This window comes from Mesoplodon mirus (genome assembly GCF_964341445.2).
Source record: "Mesoplodon mirus genome assembly, chromosome: 2".
Lineage (NCBI taxonomy): Eukaryota > Metazoa > Chordata > Mammalia > Artiodactyla > Ziphiidae > Mesoplodon > Mesoplodon mirus.
This window is the reverse complement of record NC_138977.1, coordinates 50,346,754-50,373,035: the sequence shown is the minus strand read 5'-3', so window position 1 is coordinate 50,373,035 and position 26,282 is coordinate 50,346,754. Positions and strand designations below refer to the sequence as shown.

Here is a 26,282-nt window from a genome sequence, read left to right as displayed (position 1 = left end):
TTTGCATTAATGGTGGTGAGATGTCTATATTTGGAAGGAAAAATTAGGAAATCAAATTATCACCCTCAGGGGACTGTTTTCATTTTGTATTTTAAAAAATGGAATAAGTGAAAGTAGAATAGTGTTCAGAAAGTAAAAACATGTAGCCACAGAGCCTTTTGGCATTTTGTCTTATTTAATGACTTTGCCCTCTTTCATATTTTATACACTCTTGAAATCTCAGGCCATATCGTAGAAGTTCTTAAGTGTTTGTCTATATTTTGGATTCTTTAGGCAATCAAGCAATAGCTCCTCTTTTTAGCCTCTTAGACATTGGGCTGATGGTTTTTAAATTTAGCCAGTGGAAATATTCTTCTAAATTACAGCTGGAAGGTAACCTAAAGGTCAGTCAATAAAGACAATACAAAAAACATTTAAAGTAATTATTCCGGCAGTTCTCTCTATCACATCAAATAAGTCCTATCCCACAAATTTGCTTACTGGATGAGTAAAGACTGTTTTTATTTAACAGGAAAGTTTTGAGATAATTTTTCTTGTGTATTCTTAAAATAAAAAGCAATACCCGATTAAGCTTATAAAACAGCAATTTCTATCTTTTTCCTTGTTCTGACGTTTCCTTGTTGGGCAACCACACAATTTACAGTAAAGAAGTGAGATTTAGGAATGGAATGCTGGGGTGTGTTTAAGATGGTATTTGTCTAGGCTACTTAGGAACACCCAAACCTGCTCTCAGCCCAACACTCCCGAGAAGATCATGCCAGGAAATATGTACACAGAGCATTAAAGGCCAAGGAACTCATTCTTACTGACTGAGGCTTTGACTGCAAACCCCACAGCAGAACCCTGGTGACCTAGGCAGAACCTTCTGCCTCATCTTGGTAGCTGTGAAGAGCCTAGAAGCAAAAGAGACTCCTTGTACTAGGAACTCAAGAGTAGGCCTGCTCTTTGCACTGAGAACCCCCTACTACAAAGAAAGGCTAGAATAGAGATTTCAGTGAAAAGAACTATTTTCCTAGTACCTGAGAAAAGCTAGTGTAAGCAAATTGACTTTTAGAATTTGATTAGTTCAGATCAGTCCTCTTCTTCCTTGGATGTGGGATGAGAGGGCTGCTGGAAACTTGGGGGAGGGTGGGCGATAGGGACAGTCTTCAATTAACCATAGAGGCCAAATGGAGGCAGTGAACTGGTCTCCACCTATCATACTCTAGGACCCCCAGCATTTGAGATGGTAGGTCTGTTCCAGATATATACACATAGTTCTTGGTAGATCAAATCTATTTCAAAATTATCCCACGGATTAGTTTTCACAAGGCTGCTTTGATGGACTGCTTTATCTTCCCACCCCTGTTGGAGGCTAATTTTAACCTGAGAGAAGTATACTGGGTTAGGTTATATTATGTTTATGTTGAGTAGTGAGAGGTTAGGGTTTGTATACCATTGGAAGGTAAAGGCAGGAATATGTCACCTCCAACATAGCACAATCAGGTGGTCTCCTGGATATGCATGGTAGGAAGAAAGAAGGCAGTAGAAAGGTTTACTTTCTATGTTGGAGAAACTGAAAAGAAGGTGGGGGAGGAGTGAGCCCCACATGTTTTTGTATCTTGCTAGGCATTTTACCTCTTATCTCTTCTAATCTTTACGAAAGCCTTTGATGTATGAGGTAGGACTGTGGAATACAGTTTTAGTTTTTCACCATCCTTGACTTCCTTTAAAGGTTTCCTGCCAAGGGAGCACTACATGTAAGCAGAAATGGAATGAAATAACCGCTTGTTTATTAAGACACCCATTGTAGTATAATTGTTTTATTAAAGTGAAACATATTTGTGATAAAATCTACTTGATAATTTTTTACAATATGGACACATGATCAACATAGCACATTTGGTTTTTTAATGTCATGATTTCTTCTCTTATTTTTATTATTACCTTCTTTGAGTTCATTTGCTGTTTTATGCTTATTCCTTGAGATATATAGTATTTAGATTGTCAAACTTTAGCTTTTCTTCTTTGGAAATGTTTGCACTTAGGCTATGAATTTTATTCCATGCACTTGTTTAGCTGCATTCCACAAATTTTGGTACATCCTATTCTCAAATTATGAATAATACTGACTTTAACTAGTCATTGATACATGTTTTAATCTCTAGGACATCTGGTTTGTTTTTTAAATGGATTCTTCTGAAAGTCTCCATCTCATCAATGTTTTAAAAATATGATTAAGTTATTTCAAAGTCTATCTCTGATAACTACAATATGTAGCTCCTTTAAATTTGTTTCTAATTTCTATTTTTTTTCTCTTGGGTTCTAGTCATTTGATCTTGTCTACTAGTATGCCTAGCAATTTCTGATTGAATGTCAGATATTATGTATATATGTTATATATATATTATATATATAATATATATATTATATATATAGTAGAGCTAATTTGATATTCTGTTTGATATTTGATAACATGATAATGTTATTTTTCTTCAGAGATTATTTCTTTTGCTTTTGGCTGGCATTTAGGCTGGGGCAGGCCAACTTAATATTTAGTCTGGAGTTGAGCTGATTAGAAGCTAGGTTTCAGTCTTTATGTGGGTTGGTTTATTACTAGTTTGCCCTTTTGCCTTTAGTCTTGCCCTTTAGGGATCCCAACTGAATGCCTGGCATGTTTGCCCATCACTTTGAGACTGCTGAAGGCTCTCTTCAATTTTTGAATCTCTTCAGCTACTTAGGAATCATCAAATGCCTTTAGAAGAAAAAGGTGAGCTGAATTTAGCCTCACCTTTATGCAGTTCCCTTCTTCAGGGACATTGGCTCCTTAGGTTTTTAATGTCATAGTAACTTTCTGATTCCTTTAAACAGATTATAGAAATCCAGCTTTTCAGTTTTTCTTAGTGGAAGGGTTGGTGTGATGGAAGCTAATTTATAATAACTGGAACTGAAGTCTCTCAGAAACATTATTTAGGTTGGACATTTCTAGTTTACCAAATATGCAGCTCCGTGTCTAAAACCACCCATGCAGAATCTAAATTCTGGGATTGACAGACTTAGAAAACATGTGTTATGATAGAGTTATAATTTAGCATAGGAAACTGACTCTGAATCTTCTTATTTAACCAGCCATGTGGATTAGGAAGTAAAGTCTCCTTTTTCCATTCATTTGTCTTACTGTAAGAGAAAATAGCTTGCTTCTTGTCTTCAAGGCATTGCAACCCTCTCATTAGGAAAAATCCCAATGAATTTGTCAAACTTTATTCCATCATATTGGCCACTTTTCCCAAGGTGTAGAAAAAGGGAGTGGGGAGAGGAAGAATCATTTCACGTATGGTGAGTGAGAGAACACTTTTCTTCCTACCTTAACAGTTAATATTGTTAGCATATAGTAAATGAATAAATTCATACTCAGAGAGCATAATTTACTAAGATGCTGTTTGATCCAAGCAATCCCTCTTACTTCTGAGTTCCTTGAATCTTAAGTTTTCATAGCATATAATTATTTTCCAATACCATATCTTAGACACTGCTCAGGAGTCAACCTCAGTGAGATTAAAATGTAGGGTGATCATATAACTTTTTTCCTTAGCCCAAAACACTTTTGAGAATGAAAGAAGGTAATATTAATAATTACACCAGGACAGTGGTGTGAACTGAGCCTGTCATATGTATCACTAAACTGATAATTATGGTGACCCTATTTTACCACTAATATAGATACCTTTGCACTGGAAGGACATGGTACTAGGGTGACCTAGAATGATCTTGAGATTACCAGATGAGTTTGTTTGGGAAACAATAAGAGCTGGCAATTTTCAAAGAGAATGGAAAGGAGAAAATCAGCAGGAAAAAGAGAAAATAAGCTAAGAAGAAGAAAATAAGAGAGAAAAGAACACCAATAAGGAAGCCGGAAATAAGCTCTTTATGGAAAGCAGGTGGTTGTTAGTCTGTTGACATGAGGCATTAGGCAGGGTGAATTGAGAATAAGCACAGATTAGAAGATTAAAATCATTCTTCTGGAGAGGAAAAGAGAATGTATGGAATGGGGGTAGGTGTAAGCTTTGGAAAAATAATGAGAAAGTGTACTCAAATTTAAATGGTTTTTAAAACAACACTTGTAGTAAGGGCATTGAACAGCCTATAGGCTGTTCTAATAAATCAGACTCAAATGACAAATTGTGAGTACTCCTGGTTATAAATGACACTTGATTACACTTATTTTAACATGTGCTAATAATGGCAAAGAAAAAGAGGTAGGGTTTAGGTACTTGCCTAGTGACTGAGGAATAATATGATAGCCTGGACCTACTTACCAGGTAATGCTGCAGGTCTGAGGATGATGGCAAGAAGGCTAGGATGCCATAATGGTATCCCAGTCAATCAAGATTGATTACGGTTACATTGTGACAGGCCCCATATAGAAAACGTAAAATTGTAACACAAACTGTTTTCATAGGAAAGGGCAGGAGAATCTAAGACCTGAGTGGAATATGGAAGATTGATTTTTTCAATTAACCATATGTGATTCATATCGCTTGTGTATGAGTAACTTTCCCGTCATCACATGGATGGTCATCCCAAGTAAGCTACCTCTGTTATAATCAGTCTACTTGTTCTGCTTTATCGCTTCATAATTTCTAGTTTCTTGGTATGCTAGTACTCTGATCACTGGGTTGTTAGAAAGCTGCTCAGAAAGTAAGGAAGGTTAAGAAATTCTAAGAGTAAATATTTACGGCAGAGGGCAAGCCGTATACTTCTGAGTAATTGTAGCAAGACCTTACTTTGGAAGAAAGAATACAGGCTAATATAAAAGGAACCTGAAATGTACATCCATGGATTCACAGAGTTGGTGATGTTACCTGGTAAAGACAAAAAAGTGTCCCCAAATCGCTGAGCTAGCCCAAGTATCTTTTTACCAATTGTACCTCCACATGGCAGCCCTTTGAAATCCATTTATTTGGAATCAAGTTTGGCTAAAGGAATTTTTTGCCACTGTGTGTGTTCTCATAGTTGGCCCTGCATAAAATCCAGGCTGGGTATCCCTTGGAGAATCAACTAATGATTCATAAGAAAAGAATGTCAAACTTTATCATTGGAATTCAATCCAGATGAATTTATTGGGTGATCTTCAACCTGATTTGAAAGCCTTAAAGTCTGTTCTTATTTTCATTATCTTTCATTACCTTTTATCTTTTACAACCAATAAAAGAATGGTTATTCTTCACCATTCTGTGTAATGTTGACAGGTTTTTTTGTTAGTACTTTATTATTGTTCACATTTTATTGTGTAAGCCCAGAAATGGTTTTTATACTCAGTCATTAGTTCTTCCTTTATCAAATATTATTGAGGTACTTGAAAAAGAGAACCCGTATGAATCAGTATTTGATGAGCCCACCTTTATGAGAGGGATCTTTAAACCTTGATCCAGAGAAGAGCCTTCCTTGAACTCTGTTGCCGGGTGTGATTGCTATGTTTTGTGACCTCCGTTGAACAATATACCTTTTGTATTGCTTCATTTTTCTTCTTTCACTAGAGCTATTTCTATAGTTGCTTCTCTTTATTGGACTATAATCAGGAGAGTAGGGTCTGTCTGTTCTCTGCAGTGCCCACTCTCAGGCCTTGAACACTGGAGGCACCCATTAAATTTGAAGAGAATTAAATGGAGCCGAGAGTAGGATTAAATGGGAGATGAGAAAATTTCTGTCTCAAACAGCATTTTAAAATCTGTTTTCATATCAAAATGTGCCTTATTTATCTCCTAGTGGGAGATAAAGCATTCCTAGGCATATAGGCATATTCAAAACTCTAAGAGAGTGTATAGTATAGAAACTTATTTAATTCTATTTAACATGGTATTCCTCAAATTTATTTGACAAATAAACTGTTCTGAAGGGTCTGGACTTCAGTAGACAGAAATCACCTCAAATTAATATAAGCCCTAAATGGAATTTTCTGGCTTATATAACTAGTAAGAATTCTTGATGAGTTCACAGAATGGAGAAGCTGCAGGACCTCAGGGCCTGGGCTGGGGACTCAGCAGTCTCTCTTTTCATCCATTTTTCTCTCCTGATTTTGTGTGTTTCATTTTGGGTGATGACTTCATTCTCTCCTAGTGTGGACAGTACTGTGACAGGCCCTTTCAACAAAGAGGGGAACAACCTCAGGTGAAAGGGAAATATTGGTTTTTACACACTTGAGTATTAATTTTCCAAAATGTTTTGGTCCCTGCCTGAATGGTAACACTGTTACCAATCACTGTTTACTAAGATAGGCCATATCTAGGCCTTTTGTCCACTTAGATGGCCTGGCTAGTGGTGGAATGCCCAGAACCTACTACTTCAAAAGAAGCATTAGAAAAGCTTATTGTGAAGAGCAGAAATAATAACCATCATTCATTCATTCAACAAATATTTATTCAGCTTTTCTCCTAGGCATTAGGGATACAACACTGAACAAAAGAAATGTATATTCCTACTTTTAGGGAGCTTACATTCTAGTGGGTAGTCTAGTGGGGAGATAATAAAGAAGATAAGTAAAACATGCAACATTCTTGACTATAATAAATACAAAGAACTAAAAAATGAGGCAGGAAGGAGGAGTTAAGAAGAATCTGTGGGGAGAGGGAGGTTGAAATTTTAACTAATGTGGCCAGGGAAATTCTTACTGATGAGAAAGTGACTTAAGTAAAGATCTGAAGGAAATGAGGGAGGAAGCCCTGCAGACATTCCATTCAGAGGCAACAGCAGGTGTAAAGGCCCTGAGGTAAGAGTGTACCTGGCGAGTTTTAGGGAGGACTTGGAGGCTAGAGTGGGGGGTCAGGAGAAGACTGGGAAAAGACAGTAGGAAAGGAAGTCAGGGAACTGATGGGGAGCCAGATGATGCTGGGGTTGCAGCTTGTCATAAAGATATTGTCTTGCCTCTCAGTGAAATGGGGCCAACAAAGGGTTTCATCTGACTCCTGATTTGATTGCTCTGGCTGCTTTGGAGAACAGATTGGGGGGCAAGGGCAGAAGCAGATAATCCAGCCGGGAGACCAATGCCATAACCCAGGAGAGAGATGCTCGTAATGTGGACCAGGGTGGTGACAGTGAAGATGGTGAGAAATGGTTGGATTCTGGATATAAGTTGATATAAGTCCAACAGGATTTGCTGATAAGATGGACATGGGGTGTGAGAGGAGGAGGTGTTGGGATGAAAGCAAGGTTTGGGCCTGGAAGACTCCAGGAAGAGCTAGTTTGAGGAGACTCTTAGGGGGCTCAGTTTTGGATTTGTGAACTTTGCAATGCTTATTAGACATCCAAGTAGAGATGTTATAGGACTGGAGTTCAGGGAAGAGGTCCTGGCTGAAGATATAAATTCATGAGTCAGCAGTATGTAGATGGTATTTAAAGGCATGGTTCTTGATTGAGATCACCCAGGGAGTGTGTGTAGAAAGAAAAGAGCCATCAAAGGACTAAGTTCTGGGGCGCCTCAGGCGCCACACATTTCTATTTTATAATAGCTATTAGTTTGTCTGGGAACACTAGTATTCCACAAACACAGTGTGAGGTATGCTGATCTAAAGGAACATATCTTTATAACTACTTCTCTTCAGAGCACATAGAATACAGTTCCTTTAGCTGTAAAAATATACTTCTAATTTTCCAAGATGGTACAGTCATCCCAGTAAAGGTACCATAGTCCTAGTAAAGCATTTTGTGGAAGAAAATAGTTGACTGTGGAATATTCTCTGTGTGTTGTGGATCAGGTAGTTGCTCAGTGATAGCAGATCCAGACATAGTTAGTATGGTCTAGAATGAGCCTCTAAAACCTCTCTAACTTTCCTGGGCATTTGATGGTCTTGTGGTCTGATTTTTAGTGCTACAGAGTTCATACCTGCCATTCAAAATATTTATTACAGCTGAATTATGTGCAAAGTAAGTGTTTAGTACCATGGGGAATAAACTGTCCTAACCCTCAGGAAGCTCAGGAGAAAGACTTCACCTTCGGCAAACGTGTGATTCAGAAATGAGTGCTTCTGGAATTCCCAAGGAGGAGCGCTGAGGTAGTAGAAAGGCTTGTTCTGAGTTCTGAAGGTTTAGAAAAGGTAGAAATGAGGAAAGGACAGTTTTTGATCCTAAGTATGGGAGTCTAAGTACATAAAACAGAAGGAGATTATGATCAGATTGCTTGCCTAACTAGAGCAAAGAGTGCTGGAGAGAACTGGATTATTATAGAGCTTCTTGCACTGTTTTGGTAATGGGAGCTTTCTCTGGAAAGGGGTGGAAGAAGATTACTCTTGCAGTGATAGTTTGTTATGCGTTTGGGTCACTTCACTGTACCCCACGCTCTACTCTGTGTTACAGAGAACAATTCATTACTGTAAGTTTCTTAGGCTATAATAACAGTTCTGGCAATTTGATGTTTTTAGACCATTCCCGTGGCTGCTCTTTTCATATCTGTAGAACATAAACAGATTTTTGTGAAATATTAGTATTTTTTGAAGGATTAATGGTGTAAACTTTGGAAAAGTCTTTTACTGCTAGAAGTAGTCATGTTTCTGACATCTAAAAATATATACCTTGCCTTTGCTTTTTTTTCTTTTTTTTCTTTTTGGTTTCCACTAAATTATTAACCCCAACTTCCTTTTTTTTTTTTTTTTTTTGACTCACAGCTTTCTTCTTTTTTTTTTTATTAGTCTCTGCTTTACAACAAAGTGAATCAGTCATACATATACATCTGTTCCCACATCCCCTCCCTCCTGCGTCTCCCTCCCTCCCACCCTCCCCATCCCACCCCTCCAGGCGGCCACAAAGCACCGAGCCGATCCCCCCGCGCCACGCGGCCACCCCCCACCAACCATCCACCCCACGCCCGGCAGTGTATACACATCCATGCCTCTCCCCCGCCCCGTCACAGCCCCCCCTCCCCATATCCCCAAGCCCACCCCCAGTAGGTCTGTGTCTCTATTTCTGTTTTACCCCTAAGTTCTTCATGACATTTTTTCCCTTAAATTCCATATATATGTGTTAGCATACGGTATTTGTCTTTCTCTTTCTGACTTACTTCACTCTGTATGACAGACTCTAGGTCTATCCACCTCATTACAAATAGCTCAGTTTCGTTTCATTTTATGGCTGAGTAATATTCCATTGTATATATGTGCCACATCTTCTTTATCCATTCATCCGATGATGGACACTTGGGTTGTTTCCATCTCCGGGCTATTGTGAATAGAGCTGCAATGAACATTTTGGTACATGTCTCTTTTTGAATTATGGTTTTCTCAGGGTATATGCCTAGTAGTGGGATTGCTGGGTCATATGGTAGTTCTATTTTTAGTTTTTTAAGGAACCTCTATACTGTTCTCCATAGTGGCTGTACCAATTCACATTCCCACCAGCAGTGCAAGAGTGTTCCCTTTTCTTCACACCCTCTCCAGCATTTATTGTTTCTAGATTTCTTGATGATGGCCATTCTGACTGGTGTGAGATGATATCTCATTGTAGTTTTGATTTGCATTTCTCTAATGATTAATGATGTTGAGCATTCTTTCATGTGTTTGTTGGGAGTCTGTATATCTTCTTTGGAGAAATGCCTATTTAAGTCTTCTGCCCATTTTTGGATTGGGTTGTTTGTTTTTTTGCTATTGAGCTGCATGAGCTGCTTATAAATTTTGGAGATTAATCGTTTGTCAGTTGCTTCATTTGCAAATATTTTCTCCCATTCTGAGGGTTGTCTTTTGGTCTTGTTTATGGTTTCCTTTGCTGTGCAAAAGCTTTGAAGTTTCATTAGGTCCCATTTATTTATCTTTGTTTTTATTTCCATTTCTCTAGGAGGTGGGTCCAAAAGGATCTTGCTGTGATTTATGTCATAGAGTGTTCTACCTATGTTTTCCTCTAAGAGTTTGATAGTTTCTGGCCTTACATTTAGGTCTTTAATCCATTTTGAGCTTATTTTTGTGTATGGTGTTAGGGAATCATCTAATCTCATACTTTTACATGTCCCTGTCCAGTTTTCCCAGCACCACTTATTGAAGAGGCTGTCCTTTCTCCACTGTACATTCCTGCCTCCTTTATCAAAGATAAGTTGACCATATGTGTGTGGGTTTATCTCTGGGCTTTCTATCCTATTCCATTGATCTACCTTTCTGTTTTTGTGCCAGTACCACACTGTCTTGATTACTGTAGCTTTGTAGTATAGTCTGAAGTCAGGGAGCCTGATTCCTCCAGCTCCGTTTTTCGTTCTCAAGATTTCTTTGGCTATTTGGGGTCTTTTGTTTTTCCAAACAAATTTTGAAATTTCTTGTTCTAGTTCTCTGAAAAATGCCGGTGGTAGTTTGATAGGGATTGCATTGAATCTGTAGATTGCTTTGGGTAGTAGAGTCATTTTCACAATATTGATTCTTCCAATGCAGGAGCATGGTATATCTCTCCATCTATTTGTATCATCTTTAATTTCTTTCATCAGTGTCTTATAATTTTCTGCATACAGGTCTTTTGTCTCCTTAGGTAGGTTTATTCCTAGATATTTTATTCTTTTTGTTGCAATGGTAAATGGGAGTGTCTTCTTGATTTCACTTTCAGATTTTTCATCATTAGTGTACAGGAATGCCAGAGATTTCTGTGCATTAATTTTGTATCCTGCTACTTTACCAAATTCATTGATTAGCTCTAGTAGTTTTCTGGTAGCATCTTTAGGATTCTCTATGTATAGTATCATGTCATCTGCAAACAGTGACAGCTTTACTTCTTCTTTTCCAATTTGGATTCCTTTTATTTCCTTTTCTTCTCTGATTGCTGTGGCTAAAACTTCCAAAACTAAGTTGAATAAGAGTGGTGAGAGTGGGCAGCCTTGTCTTGTTCCTGATCTTAGTGGAAATGGTTTCAGTTTTTCACCATTGAGGACGATGTTGGCTGTGGGTTTGTCATATATGGCCTTTATTATGTTGAGGAAAGTTCCCTCTATGCCTACTTTCTTGAGGGTTTTTATCATAAATGGGTGTTGAATTTTGTCGAAAGCTTTCTCTGCATCTATTGAGATGATCATATGGTTTTTCTTCTTCAGTTTGTTAATATGGTGTATCACATTGATTGATTTGCGTATATTGAAGGATCCTTGCATTCCTGGAATAAACCCCACTTGATCATGGTGTATGATCCTTTTAATGTGCTGTTGGATTCTGTTTGCTAGTATTTTGTTGAGGATTTTACATCTATGTTCATCAGTGATATTGGCCTGTAGTTTTCTTTCTTTGTGACATCCTTGCCTGGTTTTGGTATCAAGGTGATGGTGGCCTCGTAGAATGAGTTTGGGAGTGCTCCTCCCTCTGCTATATTTTGGAAGAGTTTGAGAAGGATAGGTGTTAGCTCTTCTCTAAATGTTTGATAGAATTGGCCTGTGAAGCCATCTGGTCCTGGGCTTTTGTTTGTTGGAAGATTTTTAATCACACTTTCAATTTCAGTGCTTGTGATTGGTCTATTCATATTTTCTATTTCTTCCTGATTCATTCTTGGCAGGTTGTGCATTTCTAAGAATTTGTCCATTTCTTTCAGGTTGTCCATTTTATTGGCATAGATTTCTTGTAGTAATCTCTCATGATCTTTTGTATTTCTGCAGTGTCAGTTGTTACTTCTCCTTTTTCATTTCTAATTCTATTGATTTGAGTCTTCTCCCTTTTTTTCTTGATGAGTCTGGCTAAGGGTTTATCAATTTTGTTTATCTTCTCAAAGAACCAGCTTTTAGTTTTACTGATCTTTGCTATCCTTTCCTTCATTTCTTTTTCATTTATTTCTGATCTGATCTTTATGATTTCTTTCCTTCTGCTAACTTTGGGGGTTTTTTGTTCTTCTTTCTCTAAATGCTTTAGGTGCAGGGTCAGGTTGTTTACTCGAGATGTTTCCTGTTTCTTAAGGTGGGATTGTATTGCTATAAACTTCCCCCTTAGAACTGCTTTTGCTGCGTCCCATAGGTTTTGGGTCGTCGTGTCTCCATTGTCATTTGTTTCTAGGTATTTTTTTATTTCCTCTTTGATTTCTTCAGTGATCACTTCGTTATTGAGTAGTGTATTGTTTAGACTCCATGTGTTTGTATTTTTTACAGATCTTTTCCTGTAATTGATGTCTAATAGGATTGTGGTCGGAAAAGATACTTGATACAATTTCAATTTTCTTAAATTTACCAAGGCTTGATTTGTGACCCAAGATAGGATCTATCCTGGAGAATGTTCCATGAGCACTTGAGAAAAATGTGTATTCTGTTGTTTTTGGATGGAATGTCCTATAAATATCAATTAAGTCCATCTTGTTTAATGTATCATTTAAAGCTTGTGTTTCCTTATTTATTTTCATTTTGGATGATCTGTCCATTGGTGAAAGTGGGGTGTTAAAGTCCCCTACTATGAGTGTGTTACTGTCGATTTCCCCTTTTATGGCTGTTAGTATTTGCCTTATGTATTGAGGTGCTCCTATGTTGGGTGCATAAATATTTACAATTGTTATATCTTCTTCTTGGATCGATCCCTTGATCATTATGTAGTGTCCTTCTTTGTCTCTTGTAATAGTCTTTATTTTAAAGTCTATTTTGTCTGATATAAGAATTGCTACTCCAGCTTTCTTTTGATTTCCATTTGCATGGAATATCTTTTTCCATCCCCTTACTTTCAATCTGTATGTGTCTCTAGGTCTGAAGTGGGTCTCTTGTAGACAGCATATATAAGGGTCTTGTTTTTGTATCCATTCAGCCAATCTGTGTCTTTTGGTGGGAGCATTTAGTCCATTTACATTTAAGGTAATTATTGATATGTATGTTCCTATTCCCATTTCCTTAATTGTTTTGGGTTCGTTACTGTAGGTCTTTTCCTTCTGTTGTGTTTCTTGCCTAGAGAAGTTCCTTTAGCATTTGTTGTAAAGCTGGTTTGGTGGTGCTGAACTCTCTCAGCTTTTGCTTGTCTGTAAACGTTTTAATTTCTCCATCAAATCTGAATGAGATCCTTGCTGGGTAGAGTAATCTTGGTTGCAGGTTTTTCTCCTTCATCACTTTAATTATGTCCTGCCACTCCCTTCTGGCTTGTAGAGTTTCTGCTGAGAGATCAGCTGTTAACCAGATGGGGATTCCCTTGTGTGTTATTCGTTGTTTTTGCCTTGCTGCTTTTAATATGATTTCTTTGTGTTTAATTTTTGACAGTTTGATTAATATGTGTCTTGGCGTATTTCTCCTTGGATTTATTCTGTATGGGACTCTCTGTGCCTCCTGGACTTGATTAACTATTTCCTTTCCTATATTAGGGAAGTTTTCAACTATAATCTCTTCAAATATTTTCTCAGTCCCTTTCTTTTTCTCTTCCTCTTCTGGAACCCCTATAATTCGAATGTTGGTGCATTTAATGTTGTCCCAGAGGCCTCTGAGACTGTCCTCTGTTCTTTTCATTTTTTTTTCTTTATTTTGCTCTGCATCAGTTATTTCCACTATTTTATCTTCCACGTCACTTATCTGTTCTTCTGCTTCAGTTATTCTATTGATCCCATCTAGAGTATTTTTCATTTCATTTTTTGAGTTTTTAATCGATGCTTGATTCATCTTTAGTTCTTCTAGGTCCTTGTTAACTGTTTCTTGCATTTTGTCTATTCTATTTCCAAGGTTTTGGATCATGGAAATAGAATCTTGGATCATCTTTACTATCATTATTCTGAATTCTTTTTCAGGTAGACTGCCTATTGCCTCTTCATTTGTTAGGTCTGGTAGGTTTTTATCTTGCTCCTTCACCTGCTGTGTGTTTTTCTGTCTTCTCATTTTGCTTATCTTCCTGTGTTTGGGGTCTCCTTTTTGCAGGCTGCAGATTCGTAGTTCCCGTTGTTTTTGGTGTCTGTCCCCAGTGGCTAAGGTTGTTTCAGTATGTTGTGTAGGCTTCCTGGTGGGGGGGACTAGTGCCTGGGTTCTGGTGGTTGAGGCTCGATCTTGTCTTTCTGGTGGACAGGTCCACGTCTGGTGGTGTGTTTTGGGGTGCCTGTGGCCTTATTATGTTTTTAGGCAGCCTCTCTGCTAATGGGTGGGGTTGTGTACCTGTCTTGCTAGTTGCTTGGCATAGGGTGACCAGCACTGTAGCTTGCTGGTCGTTAACTGAAGCTGGGTGCTGGTGTTGAGATGGAGATCTCTGGGAGATTTTCACTGCTTGATATTATGTGGAGCTGGGAGGTCTCTTGTGGACCCGTGTCCTGAAGTTGGCTCTCCCACTTCAGAGGCACAGCACTGACTCCTGGCTGGAGCACCAAGAGCCTTTTATCTACCCGGCTCAGAATAAAAGGGAGAAAAACTAGAAAGAAAGAATTAGTAGAAGAAAGAAAGAGAGAGAGAAAGAAAGGAAGAAGGAAGGAAGGAAGGAAGAAAGAGGAGGGAGTGAGGGAGGAAGGACGTAAAGAAAGAAAGGAGGGAGGGAGGAAGGAAAGAAAGAAAGACAGACAGGAGGGAGGGAGGGAGGAAAGAAAGAAAGAAAGGCAGAGGGAGGGAGGGAGGAAGGGAAGGTATGAAAAAAAGAAAGAAGATAAAGTAAAATATAATAAAGTAAAAAATATAGTAGCGTTATTAAAAATAAAAAAGTAATTATTCAAAAAAAACGGATAGATAGAACCCTGGGACCTATGGTGGAAGCAAAGCTATACAGAGAAAATCTCACACAGAAGCATACACATACACATTCACAAAAAGAGAACAGGGGGAAAAAAATCGAAAATCTTGCTCTCAAAGTCCACCTCCTCAATTTGGGATAATTCGTTGTAAAAAGAGGAAAAAGGGGGAAAAGTCTGAAATCTTGCTCTCAAAGTCCACCTCCTTAATTTGGGATAATTCGTTGTAAAAAGAGGAAAAGGGGAAAAAATCTTAAATCTTGTCCTCAAAGTCCACCTCCTCAGTTTGGGATGATTCGCTGTCCGTTCATGCACTCCACAGACGCAGGGCACATCAAGCGGACCGTGGAGCTTTAATCTGCTGCCTCCGAGGCTGCACGGAGAGATTTCCCTGTCTCTTCTCTGCTCTCACAGCTCCCGGGTCTCAGCCTTGGACCTGGCGCCGCCTCTGCGCGTAGGTCGCCGGAGGGCGTCCGTTCTTCGCTCAGACAGGACGGGTTTAAAGGAGCCGCTGATTTGGGGGCTCTGGCTCACTCAGGCTGATGGGAGGGAGGGGCACGCAGTGCGGGGCGGGCCTGCGGCGGCAGAGGCCGGCATGACGTTGCACCAGCCTGAGGCGCTCCGTGCGCTTTCCCGGGAAAGCCGTCCCTGGGTCCCGGGACCCTGGCAGTGGTGGGCTGCACAGGCTCCCCGGAAGCGGGGGTGGACAGTGACTTGCGCTCGCACAGAGGCCTTGTGGCGGCGGCAGCAGCAGCCCCAGCGTCCCACGCCCGTCTCCGGGGTCCGCGCCTTCAGCCGCGGCTTGTGCCCGTCTCTGGAGCTTCTTTAATCAGCGCTCTTAATGCCCTCTCCTCGCGCACCAGGAAACAAAAGGGAAGAAAAAGTCTTGCCTCTTCGGCAGCTCCAGACTTTTCCCCCAGACTCCCTCCGGGCTAGCTGCGGCGCACCAACCCCTTCAGGCTCTCTTCCTGCCGCCAGCCCCAGTCCTCTCCCTGCGCTCCGACCGAAACCCGATACCCGAGCCTCAGCTCCCAGCCCCGCCCGCCCCGGCGGCGGAGCAGACAAGCCTCTCGGGCTGGTGCGTGCCTGAGGGCACCGATCCTCTGTGCGGGAATCTCTCTGCCTTGCCTTCCGCACCCCTGTTGCTGTGCTCTCCTCGGTACTCCGAAGCTTTCCCCCTCCGCCACCTGCAGTCTCCGCCCGCGAAGGGGCTTGTAGTGTGTGGAAACCTTTCCTCCTTCATGGCTCCCTCCCACTGGTGCAGGTCCCGTCCCTATCCTATTGTCTCTGTTTCTTCTTTTTTTCTTTTGCCCTACCCAGGTATGTGGGGAGTTTCTTGCCTTTTGAGGGGTCTGAGGTCTTCTGTCAGCGTTCAGTAGGTGTTCTGTAGGAGTTGCTCCACGTGTAGATGAATTTCTGATGTATCTGTGGGGAGGAAGGTGATCTCCGCGTCTTACTCTTCCGCCATCTTCCTAGAACTGGTGACAGCTTTCTTCTTGTATGAAGTACCAAATGAAAGAATCTCATAAAAATGCTACTGAGGGTGATAGTTTGGGGGAATTAATTTTCATGGCACTTATTTTCCCTAATTAAGAACTGTTTAAATGGAAATTGAAAATCAAATGTTACTATAATTTTTCATTACTGGGGAAAATTGGGCCTTGTCTCCCACTTCCCATATCAGCCAATAATCCATGGCAAAAAAAGTTCACTGTTAACTTTTTGACTTGAGGGGAGAGACATTCATATTGATGATAAGTGTATCCCAGAAGTCTGTGTGTTTCATAAGGTCCTGCAAAATTCTTATCTCCATCCTTTTATGATTGTTGAGATGTTCTCCTTGAGCTTTTGGGAGATGTTTCCCACTCACTGAAGGGTGCTTGAACAATCCTACTCTAAGTGGGAGCTGAGGAGGAGGGGAAGTAACAGCTACAAGATAACTTTTCAAAGTGACTGTTAAGCAACGTTTACTCTCTAAGAAAATCACTTTACCCCTTTACCTTTCTTCTCAAGCTCCCATGTACATCCCTCCTCCGCCTTACCATCAGATCACTCATATTTCACTGCAAAAATGGAAGTCCTCAGAAGCCCTCATCTTCACCCCACAAACTTCCCAGATCACCCCCATCTGTACCCTGCCTTCCCTAGCTGGGATTGATGAGCTCTCTGTGTTCCACCTGAAGTTAATCCCTCTACCTGTGCCGTGGACATCATCTCATCATCTCAATAGTTCACGGTTGCTTGAGCCGCTTTTGAATTTATCCCCTATCTCCTATAGCAATAATCTGTCTCTACTAGATCATCCTCATGCACACTCCAAAGTGTTATCATATTTCCCGTTTAAAAAATCCCCTGTTTTATGCCTTCCTTCACCTACCTCCTTAATTCTTGGCTTTTCTTGGCAGCAACATTTCTCAAAATAATTCTCTCCATTCCCTGTCTCTACTTCTTCACCTCTCATTCTTAACTGGGTAGCCTGGTGTCCACTGTAACAGCTCTTGTCAGGATCACCCAGCCCTTCCACTTTGCCAAATTCATTGGTTCCTTCTTAGTTCTCATCTTATTTGAACTTCCAGCAGGCTTTGACTCAGCAGCTGATACCGTTTCCTTATTGAGCCCTTTCTTCACCCAACAGTTGATGAAGTCCTGGTTCTCTCCCTACCTCACTGGCTGCTCTTTTTCAATGTCTTCTGCTGATAGCCCCTCCCGTTCCTATAAAAGGTAGAGTAGCCCGGGGTTTAGATCTTCTCCCTCTTCTCTACACTCACATCTGAGGTTGTGTCATCCTATCCCATGGTCTTAAGTATTGCTTACATGGTGGTATCTCCTGAATTGATGTCTTTCTACTCCACATTTCCACTTGAACTTTTAGTAGGTACATTCCGTCTAAGACATCCAAAACTTCTTTCTGTGGCCTTCATTTCCTCTACCACCTGGTCCCTCCTAACCTCTGCAACTTCATTTGCTGCCATTTTCTCTCCTTTTCTCCTGCAGCTCCCACCACACTTACCTACTTACTGTTCCCCTAGCTGCCAAGCTCTTGCCTGTCTCAGAGGCTTTGTACTTGCTGCTCTCTTTGCCTACAGTGTTCTTTGCCCAGATCTTTGCTTGGCTTGTCCCCTCACTCCAATGTCAAATGTATTTCTTCAGAGGCCTTCCCTGACCTCCCTGCCTAAAGCAGTACCCTCTTACGTGTTTTATTTATCCTTCTCAGCACTTATCACTACTTTAAATCATATTTTACTTCTCCCCTGCTGAAAATACGAGCTCAAGGAGGACATGTAATTAGTTGACGCATCCCTTATCCCTAAGGCTTAGATCAGTTCCTGGCTCATAGGAGACTCTCAACTCATTTATTGAGTGAATAAGTAAATGAATTGATATATATGTAAATATTGTTAAAACAATGTAAAGCATGTGACTATACCCTCATGTAAACCATGTGACTATACTCTCAATATTTTTGAATTCAAAGTACAGAGAAATGTTTATTATGATAGAATGGTTAAACATAATAGAAGAATAGCTAGCCAGGGCTTGCTGTTGCCTGTAGACTCATATAAAGGAAATTCTTTGAGTTCCCTTCTCTGGAAATAAGTTGTGTTTTCTTGACTCTTCCCATGCAGCTGAAGAATAAGTTCATGAAAAAACTGCCACGTGATGCAGAAGCCTCCAACGTGCTTGTTGGCGAGGTCAACTTCTTAGATTCTCCTTTCATTGCCTTTGTTCGGCTGCAGCAGGCCGTCATGCTGGGTGCCCTGACTGAGGTCCCTGTGCCCACAAGGTAAGCTGCTCCCTGACCCGCTGGGGTCCACAATGTGGTGATAGGGACAGCTCCTCTCCCTCAGGCTAGAAAACCAAGAGGATGAGGGTACATCCAAAGCAAGCATATTGGAAAGGTTTAACCCGAAATAATGGCTCAGTCTGATTTTCATGCTATCAGATTACTTGGCACTTGTACAGTAGTAATAATAATAACAATTATAATAATTCATTGGGCCACAGAACAGTTTCTTATGGATTAGTCTATTTAATCCTCATAATGATTTTTTAAAGTATAAACTATAGGTATGTGGATTTTATAGATGAAGAAACTGAGTTTGAAAGTTTAAGTAACTTCTCTAAGATCATATAGATGGTGAATGATTCAAAGGTCAGAGTTGCTTTCATTTGCTCTCTGTTTTATTAGAAAATTGGTAGTGGGTACATACATACATACGTATGCACATTATATATATAGACATGTCTATATGTATATTATATATATATACACATATGTAAAAATCATTTGCCCACTTTACTGTTATGTGTTATGACTCATAAAATTTTAAGAGGAAGCATATTACTGTTACAATCGTGTACTCATTACCTTCAATACTTTAGAAGTCATTCTCTTTTATTTCCTTCTGTAACTGAGCCCAGTAGAGGAATTTTGAAACTTGACTTCCAAAGTGCAATGGGTCAATAGAAGTTAATGCTTCACTTAAACTTGTGCTTAAGAAGAGTTTAAAGAGAAGTTTATAATCTTCAGGTTGACATTAGAAAATTATCATATAAATAGGACCTTTTTTGGGGGAGGTGTGCCTTTTGTGGGTCCCAGGGGACTTTTCTTTAGGTTTCCCACGTGAGCAGGAAGGGCTGTGAATGCTCAGTGACCTCAGATGATCTGAGTGTGATCAACCAACAAGACAAGGGGGTCAAGGTTTGTTCTGAGCCAACTTAGGATGCAAATTAGGAGAACATTTCCTATGGCCTCCCAATTTATAGATTACAGGCCATTCTTATCATACAGGCATTTTTACTCCATTTTTATATTTCTTAGACACTTAAAATAAGAATAATACTTGTCATATTACAATATAGGAATAATACAAGCAGTCATTGGACAAATAGCAGAGGAAAGGCGATGATCATATTCAATTAATGGGATTGTCATGATTTGTGTTTTCTGTAACTTAGCTTTTTGCTTGAAAACATTCCAGCAGAGCCTTGCAGTTCTATCTGAGCAATCACCTGGCGAACAGCTAGCTGACTCAGATCGTGGCCGAAGTCCAGCTTGTGTGTCCCTTTGGTTTTATTTTTGTCTCTTTGGACTAACTTTACTGGAGCTTGAAAGAAAAAAACGTGTGCCCAGAAGTGTTAAATTTCTCTTGCTTTTTCTTTTTTATTATTATTTTTTTCTAGAAGCTACAAATAAAAAATATTTTATAAGGCTTTTTGTTTAACAATAATACAAGTTCATTGAGTAGCAAGTCATGACTATTTTTGTGTCCCTCTAATCTTCTGTTCCTGTCTGGTTCATTTTCTTCTGTACTGGAGGGTGGTACTAGTCTAGGGGTACAATCCAGCATCATTTGAGTAGAAAAAAGGAGCCCAGGCAATTCAAGGGAATGTAATTCAGTAATGTCGTAAATCTGTTTGAGGGCAATAATCTGAATAATATATCCTAGCATGTTAACATTTTTCCAGGAAGTAGTCTTATCCAGTTGCTGTCCTCCGAACCAGGGCAAGCTGTAATCACTGAGTAGGGAGTCTCATTAGCTTTTTTGTGTATGAGTAATATGGGGCCATTTACAATGGCTGCATCCTGTGAAATCCAATAAAGGAAATCCTACAAGGAGTGTGGTAGTCATTGTGAAGGATGCCTCTGCACTCAGCCATGTGCTTTAACATGCATGCCACCCTGTTGTCCCGCAGGGAGACCCAAGAAGTCTGTTTCTGTGCACAACTTGTAACAACGGTCATTTTTCCTTTTGAAGATGGAGGAATGTTAGGCTCTTTTGCTTATTATTATTATTATTATTACTATTCATCATAAACAGCATTACTACCGTGCATCTTTTAGGAAATGTGGTGGTAGCTGCTCCTTTTGTGTAGAGTTCACAAGTTTCTCTATCTACCCTGCTCTTGGCTTGATCTATTTTAGCTTTCTGCTTGCAGCTGGACTCCTACCAACTGGGTGGATGTTCTCCACGTAGGGGCCCTTCTTGCCAGCCATGTGAAAGCAAATAAACTCTGTCCTTTGATCTCTGGTGACTTGGTAGGATATGTTTATGATTTTCTTAGCATCTTGCAGATACTTTGCTTGCTATCATCTTACATCTGTCCATAGAGGCTGCCACTCAGTCATATATAGGGGCCACATGGGGATGAACATAATTCCCATTTTATAGTTGAGAGGTGGAGGCACAGGGACGATTCACTACCAGTGCAGACTTCTGACTCTGAGGCCAGGCTTTTAGGGAAAATCTAAGGAGAAATCCAGAATGGATTGGAATAAAATACTTGAGCGTTTTCCCATGAAAAATAATCAGAGTTCCTGATCAGTTTGTCCTTTTCTGACCTTGATTTTCACATCTAAGGCAAATAGTTATTCAGGGAGCTCTAGCCCTCTAAAAAATTAGAATGCTTATTACCCCTTTATATCACTGTACGTTAATATATATTTTATGTTATAAATAACGATCTGCCTAAAAGCAGTTGTTTGTGCCTAATTGTCAAAACTATAAAAAATTGTATTAGAGGAATTGGGATGGAGGTCCTGCTAGTTCAGTTCTGTCTTGTGTAACAGTCTTCCAGTTGCTCACTGTAATATGGTTGGTTACGGTGGGCTTGTGGTCCTCATGAATTTATTGTGGAAGGTACAGTTTAGCCACATTTTCCAAAGCCACTAAATATGAGTACTGGGTTATTTGATTCACTGTTGTTTTGAAAGAAGGGAGTAAAGGACTGGGACTGGTACATACTGAGTTTATTTTAGAAATAGCTGTGATATGTCAGGAAGGATGGGGGTGCACTTCCTCTCTGAAAAGATTGAGTGGTTTAGGAAGGCTGGCTCTTTTTCTGATATTATGCTCTGTTTCTGTCTGTAATTATTTTGTGAATGTGAGTATAGCCCAGTGGTTCTGGACACAGATCATCTGGTACTGATTTTTGTTGTGGAGAATGCTAGAGACATCCTCCCCAGGCACAATTAGTTGTATGGAAAAGTGAGCACATAAGAGTAGAAGGGCCCCATGAAGATTCTCGAGACAACCAGGCACTATTAAAAATTCTAACTATGACTTGTTTCTAGTTATGAGTGAATAAAAACAACTCAGCAACATAAATTATTTCCCCCGAGCCATCAACATGAGCTGTGCCCTTTCAGCCACACAAATGTGATGTTTACTCTAATTTGTTAATAAAGAAAAAAAGCTTCTGTTTAAAAATAACATCTGTCCCTTGACAAAAAACAGCTTGAGTCATGAAAGAAGTTTTCAGTACATTATAAAAGCTGAGTTTGGCAAGAGGTACTTCTATCATAAAAGTTGTAGCAGCTTTTGCTTCTTTGAGGGTTAAAGAGGAGAGAACATGTTTCAGGCAGAGGGAACTTCAACTTGATGAGTTTTTCTGTGTTGTTAGTTTTCCCAGATCTCTCATCCCCATTTCAACAATGCAGTTCAAATTAGAGGCTTCTTAAGGGTCTGCTTTCCTACAGATGAAATTCTTGACCTGAGGGGATGTTTCCTGCTACTTGTAGATGTCCAGATTTCCTCTCTATATCATTTTAAGGAGATGGATTTACTGAATGGTTCCTGCCTGGAGTAATGTGAAAATTTTAACTGATATGTAATATTTTATTTCTATTTGGCACTTGATGATTTCCATTAAAGTATATATATATATATATATATATACAAATAAAATATATTATATAAATATATATAATATATATTATAATTATAATATATTTTTATATATGATATATAATATATATAATATAATATAATATATATACTTATAATATATGTGTGTGTGTATATATATATATATATATATATAATTTTTTAAAAATAAAAATCACATTACCCAGGAAAGGGGAATTGTACCTTTGTATCTAGGTTAGTAAAACACTATAGCTCTCATATGCTGGGTTTATTGCTATAATAAATGTTATGGTCACCACTGGTCTATAACTGCTGTTCATTCTTTGGTACTATTTAGTAAAGAGCAGAGTAAAAACTTGTAGAAAATGTATGCCCTCATCTTATAAGTATTTAAGTTAGAAGATCCATTATTCTATCAGTTCTTGGAAATCCATTGTCTAAAAATGTACTTAGTAAAGCATCCAGGTGTTATGTATTTTCTCTTACTGCACCACATCTGCCTTCTTCTGCCTAAAACTATGGGCTTATTGTCCTGCCTGACAGCTAGCCCTTGGTAGACAGGTAAATAGGATTGGGACATGTGACCAGCACTGTAGATGTTTCTTAATGAGATTTATATTTTACTGTAGTGGTTAAGTATTTTTTTCGGGTGTTGCACTCAAATCAGTGATCCGCCCCTTCAGAAAAATGCATTGTACTGTCCATAAAAAAACAGTTTATAATACTGTATGTAGTGGTATATAAATTAGGTCCAGCTTCAAAAGAAGAAAAGTTCTAGTTAGAAGAACTAAAATCCAATTCTAATAATGACTTCCTTCATACTTGAACAGACTTTTGCACCTGCTGATTGCTTTTGCTATTTCTTCTACTGTGATAACACTTGAAAGCGAGTGTACCACTCCACTCCAGAACTGGTTTCTAAGCAAATAAATAGTGAATGGTTTTATGGTTATTCTGGTATAAAATATGGGTATTCAAACTTTCAGATTTACCTTCTTACATTCTCAATTTGGTTTTTTTTTTCTTCACTCTTTGGATTGAATTTTATGATGAAAAAAGGAACTACCTATTCAAGGGCATTTGGGAACAGACCCTAATACCTTGAAGAGTGCTTGCTATCAGTCCTTTCTTATTTAAAGTGAGGTATAGGAATAAATTAGTAAAAAATAAAATTTTACTAAGAAAAGTCCTAAGCCATTCCTTGTCCCATAAAATCTTACTGAAGTTTTCTTGTCTTCAGCTAAGTATCCACAACATCTTTCCCCAGAGTGATGTATGGAAGTCATAGTTGGATAGCTTTTCTCTGTGATGTCACAACTCTGGTATATAGGTTGGGCAGGTATTATTAAGCAGAACCGTGTGCTGAAAAAAACAGGAGGTAAGAAGTCCTATCTATCTACTCTGTCATTTATTAGGGACAGTCTTTGGGCTCATCCATAACTTCCTTGAACCTAGGTTTCTTCACCATTAAATGGAAATAAGATACCTGTCCTTATTGCAGAGGCTAGTAAGAGTTTAAATGATGTGTGAATGTGAAATGCTTTGCAGGCTTTAAAAAGCTATGCAAACATAGAATATGATCATTTTTATTGTCCTCATTATCTCCATGTTAGGTAAGACATGATCATAAATAAGCAAGGAAGGGATTTATCTAGTGTTGCCTTTTGTCTGTGTTTTTAAATTCATTTACTTACCAGGTTTCCTGCTCCCCAGTTGAGACATGCATCTTTGCCCTTATGATCAGTGAGGGATTCCTTCCAACATGATAAGGGGTGAACTTAAGTGGAGAAAAGCTCATTATTGCGAGTTTCAGGACCTGCTTACTATGGAACAGTGCTTTGTGCATTATCCAGAAAACAAGTTTGGAAAAGAAACTTGTTGATGCCCACGAAAGAATTTTAGCTGTGCATGGTGCTTTATTTTGAATTTCTCTCATATTTTTCTTTCTTTACTTTGGCTGTCAGCATGTGGCTTACTTGTAGAAGACTTTGTTTTTGCTGACTCCCAGCCACTTCTGAGTAGAAATATTTCTTAAAAATATGGAGAGGATCATTTGTCATCACCCATACTGGGTAAAGAAAAGTCAGAGAAATCTGAAGATGTACTAAGTCTTTCTCGTTATTGTGCTTAATGGGTTTTCTCCAAAGATTCAGAGAGTCAGAAGAAAGGAAGAGAGAAGAAAGTTTAGAAAAGAAACACTGAATGACTCATAAAGTGAACCTTTCCTTCTCTGTGAAGAAGCTTCTCAGGTTTCCATGCTAAATTCTCCCTTGCTTCCAAATAAATGAAAAACAGTTTGTGTTTCACAACAGTGTGAAAGAGTATCTTTCATATTAGCAAGAATATTACCTTTGTTTTAAAGGTGAATTCTAGACCTAACCGTTTTATGAATTAGGGTAAATGTGTCTCAGTGTTATGTGTATTGAGTTTGATGAAATGTGTGTTATAGCCTTTGCTTCTTTCCTCTTCCATTAGGTTCTTGTTCATTCTCTTAGGTCCTAAGGGGAAAGCCAAGTCCTACCATGAGATTGGCAGAGCCATCGCCACCTTGATGTCTGACGAGGTAGGGAATCGGGAAGATGGTGATCTGTGAATGTCCTACTTGTGTTTTCATACTGTGAGTTGGCTGTCACAATTTATTCAGTTAGAATTATGTAGTTACCAACCTTTTTAAAACATGAGGTATAATCGTTCATGCAAATGAGCTGACATCTGCTTTTGATAGTTTTCAAAAAATAAATTTTATATTAGAATGTCATATTTTCCTTTCTTCCTCTAAACTGAGGTATGTTAAATATTATTTAAAAGGTTCAAGACACTGTATTAACTTAATCTCTTAAAGTGTTTAATATATTAATTCTGGAAACTCAAGTGTCCATATACTGTATTGTTTCAGAAATGATGGGTTCTATAAAATAATGCATAATAAAATGGATAATGCATTTTTTCCCTTAGGTATCAGAAAGTACCTGTTTTTGTGGTTTTCTTATCTTGTGGGAAAGAATGATACATATACTAAAATGCATTAGCAACTGTTACTGCAGAGCATCTAGTACGTTGGAATTATGACCATACTCTTCTAATAGCTTGAATGTCATTACACACATTGTAGACATGATGAAACTCCAAACTGGTCTCATAGGAGGAGAAATACTATGAGAATATAGGAGCACTAATTTCTGCTTTTGTGTCTTTGTAGCTTACTGTTTTCCCGAATGTTTTGTTTTTGCTTCATTGCTTGATATGTTAGCTTCTCCATGTGTTAAGTGGAGAATAGAGCATTTAGCTATGGCAGTTCTATTTGGTGATTTGGTGATTAAGATGGTTACTTAATCTGGGAGCATTGATGGATAGCAATGCTGTTTTTTTCCCCTTGAGGCAACTAAGCATCCCAGTGGGTTCTTTCATTTATTTTTGCATATTTATGATTTCTTTAAAAAAATGATTCCTCCTAAGATGTATCAATTAGAAATGCTTTAGGCTGCAAATGACAGAAAATTTGACTTATTGTGACTTAAACAATTTAGGGTTTATTTTGTTCACATATGAGGAAATTTGGAGGTAGGTGGTTGCTGGAGTTGGTTTAATTTAACTGCTTAATGATAAATCAAGTGCCAAGGCTCTTGCTTTGTGGTCTTAAGATGGCTACTACCGTCAGCTCCAGTCACGTCATCTGTATGCAAGGAAGGAGGAAGGGAAGTGTTAGCTGTGTCTGTCTCTTTTAACAGGTATTCAAAAGCTACCCCCCACCCCCTTCTTTTTTAATCTCATGGGTCAGAATTGCCTATCCTTATCGTCAGGGTAGGCTGGGAAAATGACCGACTTTCCAGCCTCTACTAAGGGAAGCAGCAAGAGAAAATAAGGCTGTGGCAAATTGTGTCCACTACAGATGATATGCTGGCACTTTGTATTGCCCTCCCCTCAACCCCACAACCCCCAGACCATTGGTGGTGTTTGTTTGATAGCTTTTAAAAATTCTAACTGAGGAGAAGAGACTTAGTAGCGATCTTTAAGAATAGGTAGGGGTATCGAATAAGGGCCATCTTCTCT

The 26,282-nt window shown here is 39.0% G+C and overlaps 1 protein-coding gene across 1 annotated transcript in view; it reads left to right on the top strand.

The window, feature by feature from the left end:
• The window catches only part of SLC4A4 (solute carrier family 4 member 4), a 350,822-nt gene that overhangs the window by 216,175 nt on the left and 108,365 nt on the right, over nt 1-26,282 (top strand). Inside the window, exons 8-9 of the mRNA XM_082645180.1 lie at nt 18,210-18,367; nt 24,708-24,795. Of these exons, the coding sequence (XP_082501306.1) occupies nt 18,210-18,367; nt 24,708-24,795 (246 nt within the window). The remainder of the gene's footprint in view (nt 1-18,209; nt 18,368-24,707; nt 24,796-26,282) is intronic.